We start from the raw sequence: 14,525 nt of genomic DNA, 5'->3' as shown, positions 1-14,525 counted from the left end.
CGTTTCTTCATGAACGTAATCATTGGGAAGTCAAGCGAAAACCCTTACCAAAAGGTTTACACTAACTGCTCAAAGCATAAGATCTCCAGTTAAAGATCGCATTCTTGCGCGAACTGTCGTGGTCTTTCTGAAGAACAAGTGACTCAAAGGTTTTCTCACCCCCAATCATCCGACATGTTGACTGAACAGGGAGAGAATCACCCTCCCGCTACTGAGGGTCAGAATGTCACTACTAACCAGGCAAACGAGCTTGTTAACAGTACCGTTATCTCCAATGTTGCGGAAAGTGAAGAAAGAGAGGCTTTCGTTCCAAAGCCTATTCCAGAGGGAGCGACTTTTGAGGAAAAGCTCATGATCATGGTGGAGAATAACGAGACACATCGTAAAAAGGTAGCCGCTGACTTTGACAGGGAAATCGCGAGGACTGACTAGCTCATACGTGAACTAGATCAGCGTATTGCCTAGCGTGCTAAAGATACTAAGCAACAAATTGCACGATCTGAGAATGCAGTAAGGGCCCATGCCAGAGGTATCGCTGATGAGCATAGTCAACGCCAAAAGTAAGTCATGGAAGCTATCGCGAGCCAAGCCAAGCAGACCGCGTCAGATTTGTCAGGCCTTCGTAAGGATGGTTCTAACCTTGCAACAGAGGTCGCCATGCAGAGAGCCGAGTTGAACCAGGCTAAAGAGGTATTGAACAAAGCTTTAGGAGATCCTAATGCCATCCTCGGGTCACTTGGACAGCCCTCCAGTTCTGGTAAATATATACCACCAAATGCTCGGGAGAAAGCGAGCAGCAGTATGGCTACTCCATCGAAAACGGCTATTGCCACGTCAACCAAGAATAAGGAAAGAGACTTGGTGATCGGCGGTAACAAGGCCACTCCACCGGCCCCGCAAAAGGATAAGATTTAGAAAATCGGTGATGGTACTCTTGACGATCCTGTTGTGTTTACTCAGTACAACAGCGACGGGGTGGAGAATGTCTATCATGAACTCCCAGACAATTACTATGGCATTGATCAGACAGGCAACCCGGTCAAGATAACAGCTCTGGTAAAGGATGTCCCCATCCCAGAGGTAACTCTTCAGCAATCTGCTAATCCTCAGACCATTCGCCTCGGAGAAGGAACAGCGACTGCCAGCCAGGCTATACCCCTGCAGAATGCTTGTCAGAACGTGGCAACACTTCCCCTTAGTCCGGGCTATGTGAGACTGGAAGAGGTTGAGGAGATGATGAGGATGGCTATTCCTAGGGCCCATCTAGATGGGGTCTATGAGGGACCGTTCCCGCCGCATATAATGCTCGCGCCTTTTCCCAGAGGCTATAAAAATATCATATTCTCTACTTTTTCAGGAGAGGATACTGAAGACGCGGTAACCCATCTGGCCAGGTTTAAGGTGGAGTGCGGCCAGTACCAGAACGATGACGTCCTCAAGTATAGGATCTTTGGCACTTCTTTGTCTGGCTAGGCTTTTAGATGGTTTTCTAAACTTCGACCAGGGTCAGTGATTGATTGGCCAGCCATGGACAAGCTCTTTCGAGGGACTTTTGGAGCTATTGAGCCAGAGGTTGACCTAGCATCTCTCACCCAGATGGCCCAACAGCCCACCAAGTCCGCTGTCTCTTATCTCCAACGCTTTCAGATCTAGAAGGCCAAATTGAGCATGATATTTCCTGAAAAGGAGTTGGTTAAACTGGCAATCAAAGGTCTGGGGTCACGCCAATGAAAGAAGCAACATGGTAGCATGATTCAGTCAATGGGAGAGCTTATCATAGAGGTCGGTAGCTTTAAGCATCTCCTCAGAGAAACTGACGCTAGGAAAAATGCGTCCAAAGGGACATACGTGCCTGGCAAACACCGCACCATAGCAGCGCTGAGCTACCAGCCACTACTTATGATCCCTACTACCACCGTCCTAGTGAAGAAATGTTCCAGGATGAAGAAGAGGAAGAAGAGAAGGATGTCTCTGCTTTTGAGCTGACAGGAAGGAAGAACACAACCTTGAAACAACTGAAGATATCCAAGGATCCTGTCAAACTCAAATCTGTAGCCTTCACCAAACCTGAATTCGCGACGTATACATATGATGCCAACAAGGCACATGAGATTTTAGATGAGATGATCGGCGCGAAGATGGTGAAGACGGACTTTGACATTTTCCTCATCCAGATAAGCTAAAGGGTAAAAAGTAATGCAAATTCCACAACTTGTGGAATCATAATACAGCTAATTGTGTGAAGCTGAAGGATCAGATTCAGGTATGGCTCAATAATGGTAGTGTGCAGGTGGAAGCTCCAGGGATCGCGGCAGCGCTCATAGATCTGAACCCTTTTCCCAACACCAGAGTCAACATGGTTGATGTGAACTAGCCCAAGCAGAACCAGAGGAAACCAACCCTAGAAGTGGCCACCAAGGGAAAAGAAGAAAATAAAAATGAAGTCCCGGTGAAAAGGAAAGCCAGACCAGTCAGCGCAGCCTCACCACTGGTCCTTTGTTCGCAATGCAAGGAAGAATGTGGCATCCAAGTGTCACACGAAGAGGACGAGCAAACATTTCGCTTTGGCTCTTTCCCGCCAATCAAGTGGGCTTCGCCATCGCGAAATTATCAACCTTCGAGCCCAAGAGGAAGAGACAACACCGAGTCACCGTCATCCCCAAGGGACTCCAACTTGTTCAAAAAACTGAAGGCAGCTGCAGTAGAACAAAAACAAGATGGCAAGGACAAAGATGTTTTGACGAAACCCTACATCCCACCTGCTTCAACTTCCACCATCAAGGAAGGCAAGTAGTGGTACACCAGGGAAAAGGGGAAAGTAGTGGAGATCAGTCCTTCCAAAAAAAGAAAGCTGTAGCGCAGGTTTGAAGAAGCCAAGCGAACGCTGGAGGTTCTGGACCAGGGTCTGATCAAACCCTCGCAACCGGTCAAAAATCTTGAACAATATCAGAAGGAGATAGAGGCGTTAGCTGCTAAGCCATTGGTGGCTCCCCGCAGTTTTCAAAAGCAAGCATGCTCGGAGTCAGGGGCCTCTAAGCCCAGTGTTTTCTGCAGGATCACTAAGGAGAGAACACCTCTGCCAGCTAGGAAGGAAAGCTCACCAACTAAGTGGCCACATGTCAGGCGCAGGTTGTTTCGCGAGGAACCAGATATCAAATCCTCGGTCTTTGAGAGACTGGGGGGTAAGGACAACACTGCAGAAGCTTTACAGTGGAGACCTAAAAAAGTCCAAAGTGTAGTGGTCGCGCCCCTAAAACAAAGTACAGCAGGGGAGGTGGTGCAGTAACACAAGCAGTGTGAGGTAAAAGGCCTCACGGAAGAGTCATTGGTAGACCGGTTGGCTAAGCAGTTCAACACCGACATCCCGCTTGATGAGCCCAAGCTTAACCTTGAAGAGGACATGGGCGACACAGATACAGTTGATACATCTTGCAACATGGCTTACGTGCTTCCAGTGAATTACTCACTGCCAGTCGCCGCGTAAGAATGTATTAAAGCTGAGGAGAACAATGAACAGCCTCTATAGATTACTTCAGCAGCAGCGACACCTGTTGAGGAGGCTATGTTACTAGAAACAAAGGACATCAACAGTAAGGAGTTCTTCATGAGCTTTACAAGGCCAACCCCAGCCATGGTCCAACATATGAGGCCTCGGTACATCACGGCGGAGATTGGTGGTACCAAGGTCGGCAAAATCATGGTTGATACTGGAGCAGCAGTCAATGTCATCACAACAAGAACCATGCATTTACTTGGGATTAAGAAAGAGAAGATTCAGTCTACATCTCTCACGCTCAAGAACTTCGCGGGGACTGTAACGAAAACATTAGGGTTATTGTTCATGCTTGTCAAGGTAGGCCCCGTAGAGGGCGTTTATGCTTTCTTCATGACAGATTGCTACACGGCTTACAGTGCCATTCTAGGCAGGGATTGGATCCACTGAAGTTACTGTGTCCCTTCAACTCTTCATCAAGAACTGATAATGTGGAACAGGGTAACAGACAAAGCTGAGGTGGTCAAAGAGGATCCTCGTCCGTTCTCTATTTCCGCAAATTATGTAGATGCCAAGTACTACTTGGAGCCTATTACTCCATTGCAGGTCAGTGGCATCGATGACAAAGGCCGCCCCACGGGGGTGACGGCCTCTGGATTGGCATAGTGGGGGCTCACGCTCTCAAAGGAAGGCCTGGAAAGGCCTGGTCACGCTGTGCCCAAACCCCTTAACGATTAATGGATTACGACCTTCCAGAGGAAGGCATTGAGGCCTTCCACTCGCTGTACGAAAGACTATCCTCGTACCTAGTGGAAAAATAGGCCTATGATCGGATCGCGACCTTGGAAATTGTCAATGAGGAGTTCTCTGACCAAGAACAAGAAGACGACGATGAGATTCAGCTGGCTCCGGCAGCGTTGGATGATACTCCTCCTAAGGTCAGGGACCCTACCGAGAAGGTCAATCTTGGAACAGTATATGAGCCTATGGAGGTGGCTATTAGCGCCTATTTAGAGCCTAGCGAAAAACAGAGGCTCATTGACTTATTATTGGAATTCAGACACTGCTTTGCTGAGAAATATGAAGACATGCCAGGCCTGTCACCAGATTTGATATGCCATCAGCTGCCCACACTCCCTGACAAGAGGCCTGTGAAGCAAGAGCCGCGAAGAATTAACTCTGAGACCCACGTCCTGGTCAAAGAGGAAGTCGAAAAGATGCACAAGTCAGGCATCATCAGGGTAGCCAAATACAATCAGTGGCTATCCAACATAGTGCCAGTTCGCAAGAAGAAGGCAAGATGAGGTCTGCGTGGACTACAGAGACCTTAATGTCGCTACGCCTAAAGACGTCTACCCCATGTTGGTTGCGAATATGCTGGTAGACACAGTAGCGGGACATGAACTGTTGTCCTTCATGGACGAAACTGCAGGGTATCACCAAATTCCGGTCACGGAAGAAGATAGACACAAGACTGCGTTACATTGCCCAGGCTTCGCGGGTGTTTTTGAATATGTGGTCATGCCTTTTGGACTGAAGAACGCAGGGCAACATATCAGAGAGCCATGAACCTAATCTTCCATGAAGTATTGGGGAAGATTTTGGAGGTTCATATCGATGACGTGGTCATGAAGTCTAAGAAGAGAGGAGACCATATCGTAGATCTCAGAAAGGTTTTCAAGAGAATGCTGCAACAAAAGCTCAAATGAACCCCGCCAAATGTGTTTTCGGAGTTCAGGCTGGTGACTTTCTAGGATTTATAGTCCACCAGAGAGGAATTGAGGTCCCTGAGGACAAGGCCAGTGCAGTCATCAACGCGTCTCCCCCGTGAACAAAGAAGGAACTACAGCGATTGCTAGGTAAGACCAATTTTTTGAGACGTTTCATCTCTAACTCTGCAGGTAAAATCCAGTCCTTTTCCCCACTGCTGAATCTGCAGGGACATAACGAGTTTATATGGGAACCTAAACATCAAGAGGCTTTTGACAAAATTAAGTCCTATTTAGCGAGCCCGCCAGTGCTTGTTCCACCTAGAGCTGGATTCGTATTGAAGCTGTATATTTCAGCAGCTGAGGCTTCCAATGGAAGCCTACTTGCTCAAGATGACGAGGAAGGCATCGAACATGCCATCTTTTACCTCAGTAGGATACTTACAGATTGCGAAACAAGGTATACTCCAATGGAGAAGCTGTGTCTTACACTATATTTCTTAGCATGCAAGTTACGGCACTACATGTTGTCCTTTACTACTTGCATCATTGCTCAAACAGACTTGGTTAAATACATGCTGTCGCGACCTATTCTGAGAGGTCTCATTGGCAAGTGGGTGCTTGCGTTATCCGAATTCTCACTACAATACGTTACACAGAAAGCAGTAAAGGGACAGGCTATCGCAGACTTCCTCGCACATCACCCTATAGTGGATGTCCCCGCCACGAAAGAGTTAGAGATAGCGACCACCACCATTCAACCAGATTTGGCGCGCATTCCAGAATATGTTTTATGGTATCAAGCCATAGTCTCCCTCCAACCCTGGGTATTGTTTTTTGATGGCTCATGCACAGAAACCCTATCGGGGGCAGGGGTGGTTCTGGAAAACCCAGCAGGCTATCGTTTTTCATATTCTTTCCAATTGGAGTTTAAGTGCACCAATAACCAAGCAGAGTATGAGGCCCTCATTATCGGCCTAGAGGTATTATTGGAGCTGGGAGTGAGAGATGTTCAGGTACGTGGTCAATCTTTGCTCGTGATCAACCAACTTCAAGAGAAGTATAGGTGTGTAAGCTGCTTGCTCGTACCATATTTGAATCGCGTCGTTGAACTCCTAGACCAATATGATGACGTGGGTTTGGAGCACATCCTTCGCGAGCGCAATTTCGCGTCCAATGAACTCGCCCAATTGGCCACAGGAAGTACATTGAAATATAGGGTTCGCGAGCGCATTTCGAAGGTTGAGCGACGCACGCTACCTTCGTGGCTTGTGCTACCTGACCCTCCTGATGAGCCGGTCGTCGCTGTCCTAGAGCCTATTGACGTAGATTGGCGCATCCCTTTGATAGATTACCTCAAACATCCAGACCCCATTGCAGACAGGAATATCCGTTTCCTTCCTTTAAATTACTTCCTCAGAGGCGAAGAGCTACATCGACGCGGTGAAGATGGCATCGATTTCAGATGTGTCTATGGCCGCAAAGCGAAACGATTAATGCGAGAAGTACATGAAGGTGTGTGTGGCGCTCATCAAGCGGGTCTAAAGATGCGCTGGCTTATCAGGAGACATGGTTATTATTGGCCCCGTATTTTGAAGGACTGTATCGCATTCGCGAAAGGATGCCAAGATTGACAGGCACATGGACCAATCCAGCACATTCCTAATATTCCCATGCAGCCCATCAATAAACCGTGGCCTACGCGAGGTTGGGCTTTGGACTTGATCGGCATGATTCATCTGCATTCTTCACTCCAGCACAAGTTCATCATCGTTGCTACCGATTTCTTCACTAAGTGGGTGGAAGCCGAGCCTTTGAAAGAGGCTTCCGGTGCCACTATTCGCCAATTCATCTTTCGCAATATTATTTGCAGGTTTGGCATTCCAGAGGTTTTAGTGTCTAACAGGGGGGCAGCGTTCATGGGTGGTGATGTCAAGAAGCTTGTCAATGATTTTGGCATCCAATTTATCCATAGCACGCCTTATTATGCCCAATCTAATGGTCAAGCGGAGGCTAGTAACAAGATCATCATTACTCTGTTGAAAAAAAACTGCTCGTGGAGAACCCTCGCCAGTGGCATGACACATTGTATGAGACGTTATGGGCTTATCGTACTTCCTACGGCCACCACCCCTTATGCATTAATGTACGGCCACGATGCGGTTCTCCCTTTAATTTGGAGATCAATGTTCAATCTCTGTGCGTCCAAGATCAACAGCATCTGATTGGTGAAGATTATGTCCAGGCTATGTGGCAAGAACATGAAGACCTTAGTAGGAAGCGCTTAGAGGCTTTGGACTCCTTGGTCATGGAAATGCAGCAGATCACTCGCGCCTACAATAAAAGGACGCGTGGTCACAGTTACAAGGAAGGTGAGATCGTGTGGAAAGCAGTCCTGCCGTTTGGCGAAAAGTTGACTGGCCGCGGTAAATGGACTCCTCGCTGGGAAGGACCTTTTGTTATTCACCGAATTCTAGAACGTGGGGCTTTTCAGCTCAAAGATTTGGACGGCGACCTCCACCGCAACCCCATTAACGGCAGGTTCCTCAAGAAATATTACCCCAGTGTTTGGGAATTTGAAGACCCACCGGATCCAGCTGTTCCTGAGATTGGGGGGCAAACATAGTCTTCTTTGGCTTGCTCCATCCTTTCCATTTAGGCCAATCTGTGGCCTCATCCTCATGCATTCGCTCCACCTAAGAACACTAGGGGCCAACACTCTGTGCATCTAGGCCCAATGTTTGCAGCCATTATGTTGTGCAGTAAATTCAATTTTTTGAGTTCTTTTCTTTTGAGACTTTTCTTTCAATTTTCTTGACAATATGTTGTGTTAGGAATATATGTAAGGGCCTATACCAGAGGCCTTATTATTTTTCAGGAAATGACAAAATTCAGAAAATTTCATACATAAAGTGGCTTTGCGGCCAGAAGCAGTACAATGTGTTTGAGAAAATTATATTTGCGGTTTACAAAGCCAAAAGTGGCTAAACATCATAAGGATTTCAGATCTTCAAAGAGCGTCTGGATCTTGTAGCAGAGGCAGTGAGATGATCATTGTTACTCTTCCTCTCTTCACCCACATCTCTTGACTCCGAGCTGCAGCTGCTATCATTTGTACTGGAAGAAGAGGGAAGCAAATAATCCATCGCAGCCCTTCCAGTTGGCTGTCCTCTGGGATGGAGATGGAATCAGCTCGTCAGCGCAGCCCAGTTGCCTCATCTACCTCCAGGGAAAAAACAGAAGTCGGTGCGTCCGACCTCGGAGGTAAACTGCGGAAGAAGAACGGTCAGCCTCGAGTGGCCTTCCGCCCTTCTTCGTTTTGCTCCACGCAACGAAATCTGAGGAGAGGCAATCCCCAGGATATGGTATCCCGCGCTAGGAGCCCCTCGTGTTCTTTAGTCTAAGTGGAACCGGTGAATCCCATCCGGAGTTACAGAGACCAAAGACAAGAGGTTGAACCTGAGATTAGGCCATAAGGCCTACCCAGGTATTGAGATTAAGCCATAAAGCCTAAAAATTAGAGGCTAAGGGTGAGATAGTAAGGAGAAGATTTCAGAAACAGAAGGAAAAGAAGCAGGGTTTGCAGAGTTATTTCTGGGTTAGCCATGTTTGTGTATGTGTTCGCTTCTCCAAAGTGTGACTATTTATAGGGCCAACCTCAGTGGCCTCAACCTTTCGATGGGCAGTTGAAGCAATTCAACACCATCAATGGGAATATCAATAGAATTGAATGCTATGATCTCATAAAGGAGAGAAATTCGAAGACGCGTGGGAAGCGGAGCAGTCTTCGAGGAGGTAACTGCTCTATTTCGAGGTTATCTTTTCAAACGGTTTTAATATGCAATAAAGGTAAGGTTGAGCACTTAACTGCCTGTAATTCCAAAATATTTGGGCCAAGAAATGTGGGCTGAATATTTCACCAAACCATAAATAATGATATTAATATTAATATTGTTCATACAAAATAATGGGCCTAATATTAGAGGCCTAAAGCCCTTGGCCTGCATAAGTTAGGAGGAGAAAATGTTTATCTAGCCGAAAGCTGGCGTCAGCGGCAGCTTGAGCGGCTTGTTGGGCCTCCAGGCAAGCCTGGGCCAGTTCTTGAGACAACACCTCGAAAGCGACTAAGGGTTGCTCCAGTTGGGTTTCCTCATGGGCGAGTCTGGCCGTGATAGCTGTTAATTGGGCCTGAAGATCTTGAATCTGGGTCCTGAGATGGTTCCTCGTAACCATCAAGTCCCTGATGAGAGTATCCCGGTCTCCTAAGAAATCGCGCGAGGTGTTTGCCTGTTGAGTAGGGGTCAGATAGTGGGCTTGGGTCTGCCTGGCCTGCGCGGTCTCTTTCTCATTGAGCCATTAGGGGAAGTCTTGCAGCAGTTGATCAATATCGAGGAACTGGGCTTCAGTGATGGCTTCCTCACAGAGAAGTACCCTCAGATGCTCCAAAGCTCTCGCAGGGGCTCCGGGCGTCAAAATATCAGGTCCCAGGAGACGACGGAGGCCTTTTCTGGCATCATCTATAACTCCAGGAGGAGTCACTTCGAGTACGCGAGCCAGCCTTTCCAGTCTAGAAGGGAGCGCAAGCGACAGATTTGGGGAGGCAACCATAGGAGACTCGTGAGGCCCCGCGATAGGAACTTCTTCCAATACCGGCTCAGGGTTCACTTCATCTTCTACTTCAGGTGCTTGGGGGGCATCAGGGGTGGGTTCTTGGTTGTCCACGTCCGCGCTATCCGGTTCAGCAGGATTTCACCAAGCACCTCTACGGCGGCCACCGCCACTTCCTCGATAGGGGCAGGATTCTGTTTTCCAGTGAATGGTTAAAGCGTCAAAAGGTTAAGGCAAGAATCAGAATGTAGGATAAGCAAGAAGTTGTACCTCTGGAACAGGTAGTTCAGGAAGGATTGCTACTGGCGCTGGTTCTTGAGCGACTTCACCAGAAACTGGAATCGAATCAGGCGCTACTTGTGCCATGATAGGTGCTGCGGTTGGTTGCTCGCGAGGGGTGTCTGCTAACGGTACCCTTTCCTCAACCTCAGGTGAGCTATCGTCTATGACCTGAACTAGTACTAGAGCCAATTGCATATTGTTTGCAGTGCTGATGGGAGGTGAAGGATTGTTAGAACCAGTCGACGCCTGGGCGTGTGAAGCAGACGCGTCTTCGCCAACAGCGGAGGAACCTTCCCCAACTTGTCTGGTGGACCTACAACGAACCTGTAGATGAGGAGCGTTATACGGTCGTACATAGTGAGACAAAGATACTAGGCTCGCTTTAAGGGTATTACCAGTCGATCAACGATTGGTTCATCTTCTGCCCACGGATCGGTTCGAGGATCAGCGGCGACTGCGCTTTCGGGCCAAAACAGCGGCAATCTGTCAGGATTTACAAATTAGACTTGGGAGGAAAATGTTGAGACCTCATAAGGGGAAAATCCTTACCGTTTGTGGGTCATCATCATCAGAAGAGGAGTCTTCGACTTCGGGTTCCGTCACTATTGCTTTTTTCTTCGCGGCCTATCCAGTGGCCGGAGAAGCATTAACTGCGCGACTGCCGAAAGGTGGCACACTTCCCTGATGCAACAAAGTCTGAGTTAAAAGAGAATGCGATGACAAAAAAACATAGAATAATATAAGGCAATTACCTCTTGAGGGGGCTCGTTGATTACAATCCCAGCCTGGACCGGGCGTGGAGTTCTCGCGGGTTGCTTAGCCGTTTTAGGGGGCGAGGGTTGTGCCTCGGCTTTAGAAAAGTGAGCAAGCAACTCAGTATCAGCGTCGTAGGGGTATCTCAGTTCTGCAAAGATGGTCGCGAATAGTTCGTCATCCCTTTGCCCCCAGCAGTTGACAGAAACTTCTGACCACCGTTGCTCGTACTCTTCAGCGTTCCCATCCATAGGAGTGATGTCATTGGCCCAGTCAGGGAGATCATCCAGTGCAAGCATGCTTTGTGCCAGTGGAGGCCCAGTAGTGGGGCCAATTTTGCGCCAAGAAGTGTTGTAGTTCCAGGCATCATATAGGGGGAATAGCACTAATTGGGCGAGGCCAAATTGGCGAGCAAAATGGTTGGGCGCGTAAAGCTCATAGCTAAGTTCATCAGCAGCAAGCCTAATATCTGAACAGGAGATCGCGTGGCGAAAAGCCAAGTGCCCGAGATCACTGTAGTCAGGAGCCCCGGGAAGGAACCCATTTTCAAGTTGAGGTGGGAATCTTCTACCAAGCACTAGGTTGCAGTAGGGCATTTCGTGCAGAAGGTACAGATATGTGAAGCACTCAGAATAAGGAGGGGATGTGTACCTTTCCTCGCGGCTAAGCCATTGGCCCAAGAGTTGATCATCTGGTGGAAGTAGTGGGATATCGTCGCGGCGAAAATATGGAAAATAGGTTTGAATCCAGAAGTCGAGGATCCAAAAGGGCCAGAAATGCTAGTCTCAAAATGATGCATGGTGGCCTGGTATAAAGTGCGGTAGAGGGCTCCCAACACTGGTTGTCTCAGTCCTACGTGACGGCCATTATAGAGGGCTATTGCTAAAGAAGTCCAAGGACCAGTGGGTTTGTTGGCAGAGGTGCAGAAGATGAACTTGCAGAGCCAGTACTCCAGAAAGGCAATTCTACCTGTCGCATTGTGCTCTCTACGGTAATAGGCCAGCCACCACGGATAGGAGCTGCTATGAGCGTTGTGACCGGTTTGGGCCATGGTGGAAGGAAAGGTGGTAGAGTTGAATTGGCCATGCAGATAGGGCTCGCCATCGATGGACAATCCAGTAATGGTGAGGATATCAAGCAGGGTGATGCTTATTTGGCCAGATCGGAAATCGAAGGTGTTGGTGGCAGTATTCCAAAAGCAGAGAAAGGCGGCGAGCGGTGAGTGATTGCCACCGCGTGGGAGGCGAAAGCATAAATCAATAGTATGGGTAATACCTGCCGCGTTTCAGCGAGCCAAATCTCGTGCTCGTGCTTCGTGATACCAGGAGAGCTCCGTCGTGCTGATCGAGGGTGGCTAGTGCCCTATTTTCGCTCAATGTTTTTGTGCACCACAACTGTTGAAATCTCCAGGGGTCCTTCAGAGGACCGGAATGGGTCGACGAATGGGTAAGCCGTAAAGACCAATAGCGTCGTCGAGGATGGAATCTCGCGGCGCCGAACCCAGCCCGACGTGGTGATTTGGGAGCCTGAGAAGACGAGGTCTCTAGATAGTAGTGTGGATCTGACAGCCGGCGCCGATGCTGGTTCCCCAAATGTGGGCGGCATTGTCGTTGAGTTCTTTCTCTTGATCAATAATTATTTTCTTTGGGGGAGCCATTTCTGGGTTTCTGAGGAAGATGTTCGGAACAAGAGGGTTTCTGGGTTTAGGAGACTAAAAGAGTTTCTGATGTGACAGGTTCGAAATGGCTGCGGGATTTAAATAAGAGATTTTGTGAGGGAAACTATACGACGAAAAGACGTTTTGCGAAGCGAATGGACGCAACGCTCATTAATGATCTCATTTCGGTCACCAGACGTGTCGTTTTAATCCCCTTCAATCAGTTACATTTTAGCGGGCCCGATTTCGGGGCTTGGGGGGCAAAATTTGAGCCCAAAAGTAATTTTGGCAAGATCCTTTAAGTGGATTTAGCATAGCGGGCCGATACCTGCAGCCCAAAAATAAGCCTACTTGGGTTTGGGTTACAGCTTCACCCATTCCGTAATCCATAAGGAAAACGAGCCCTTATTGGAGTCAAGTAGCGGAGATTGAATAGGAAACTTCAATCAATAATCCTTCTATGGAAAGAAACAGTCGAAACCCTAGGTATAAATACCAGGTTTCAAGGACGAATTAGACACAACTCTCAAATCAACTAATCGCACAGATTATCAAAGCCTCCTCGGAGCAAACCTTCAACCTAGTTGAAACCCGGCGACCGTACTTCTAGTCCTAGTCTCCCCAAGAGCTGACTACTAGTGCTACTGTCACCGATACTATCAGCGAAACAAGGGTAACACCCTCGCAACCCAGTGAAGCTAAAGTCATGCTTTAGCAAAACCCGTTCTTTCTCCAAACTTCCCGGTGATTGCTCTGCTCAACCTGCAACGTTTGAGTATCGATTCGGTGTCGCAAAGAGATCACAACCAAAGCCCTTACCCGTAAGGAAATAAGTCCTTTTCCGGAAGGCAGAGAAAAGAGCCTTGTGACGAGGTTGGTGCTCTCCTCATCCACAACGCTTGATTCAAGAAGTCAGGTCAAGGGACTCCCCGACGACTGCACCCCACGGTGCTAGCACACCTGCGCAATCACATCAGCAAAGAGACAGTGTGCAAGCCAACTGGTTTTGGAGCCAAACAGATTATACTTGTATAGTAATTTATATCATTGATCAGTTATGATTCTTGTGTTTCTTTTAAACGATATTTTGATTTTGATGTTGTCCAGAGTTGGAAGCTTGGAGTTTAAATACTCTCAGTAAAGTATGAAGTGTGATCATGGTTTCTGGAATCTCATTCCTATTGTGAAAATTTGGAACTACTTTTGCTTAGGTCTCTGTTACCTGATTTTTACTAAATATATATAATTGGGACTTAACCATGAATCTCTTTCCTTCTTCTGTAAGATGTTTTGATGCAACTGATACCTGTCTCTTAAAGTCATACTGCATACTGCATATATGGATTATTTTATATCTCCACTTTGTCTGTGTATACATGGGATAAGACACTTGTTTATTATTTGTCAGAGATGGTATCCATAGTTGCAGCTTCTGTCAGTATGGGTTTCAAAACTTTCTCTGTTCTTCGTCCTCGCCAAAAGTCACAGTATGGATTTGAGAACGGCGTTAACTAACATCCGTTCTCTAATTGAGTTGGAACTCTGTTTTTATTTTTTTATTATTTCTATAAATAGTTAAGTTAGAGTTTTATTTTTTTACTCAAAATATATGTGGCTATTTCTGACTGGTAGGTTGGGAGAGGGGTGAACAAGCAGGTTCACCCAAGGGGTGCATCCAAGAATTGTTCATTGTTGACGGAGTTTAAGTTTTTTTTTTGATACGTTGGCAGAGTTTAAATTATGTTAACGGTTAGAGGTGGCAAACAGGCAGGCCAGGCCCAACCCGGCCCATTTTAAGCGGGCCTAGTTGTGCTTCGTGCCGTGCTTGGGCCGGCCCATTTATTATCGTACCTGCCCATTTACTTAAACATTAAGCCCGATCCGGCCCATGGCCTGAGCCCATATCGTGCCGGGCCGTGCTCGTGCCTACCCACTATAAAGCACGATTTAAAAATATTAATTTGAATAAATAAAAATTATTTTTATTTAACTATTTAGAAAATTAAAATAAATTAAGTTCTAC

The 14,525-nt window shown here is 47.4% G+C and overlaps 1 protein-coding gene across 1 annotated transcript; it reads left to right on the top strand.

Annotated features, from left to right (window-relative positions):
* Positions 1-5,198: 5,198 nt before the first annotated feature.
* Positions 5,199-7,828, top strand: LOC121049261. The gene is made up of 3 exons (XM_040505948.1): positions 5,199-5,295; positions 5,395-6,717; positions 7,413-7,828. The coding sequence occupies exons 1-3, from the start codon at positions 5,199-5,201 to the stop codon at positions 7,826-7,828; spliced, it is 1,836 nt and encodes a 611-aa protein (XP_040361882.1).
* The last annotated feature ends 6,697 nt before the right edge of the window (positions 7,829-14,525 follow it).

Source organism: Rosa chinensis, chromosome 5 (genome assembly GCF_002994745.2).
Source record: "Rosa chinensis cultivar Old Blush chromosome 5, RchiOBHm-V2, whole genome shotgun sequence".
NCBI classification, from domain to species: Eukaryota; Viridiplantae; Streptophyta; class Magnoliopsida; order Rosales; family Rosaceae; genus Rosa; species Rosa chinensis.
Note: the sequence above shows the minus strand (reverse complement) of the source record. Positions and strands in the feature narration are given on the sequence as shown.

Bases quoted from the DNA above. Each gene is read 5' to 3' on its own strand.
- LOC121049261 (XM_040505948.1), top strand. From the start codon at position 5,199: ATGAACCCCGCCAAATGTGTTTTCGGAGTTCAGGCTGGTGACTTTCTA. The intron at 5,296-5,394 runs GTGCAGTCATCA...CTAACTCTGCAG, and splicing joins GGTCCCTGAGGACAAGGCCA to GTAAAATCCAGTCCTTTTCC. The intron at 6,718-7,412 runs GTGTGTGTGGCG...TGTGCGTCCAAG, and splicing joins AATGCGAGAAGTACATGAAG to ATCAACAGCATCTGATTGGT.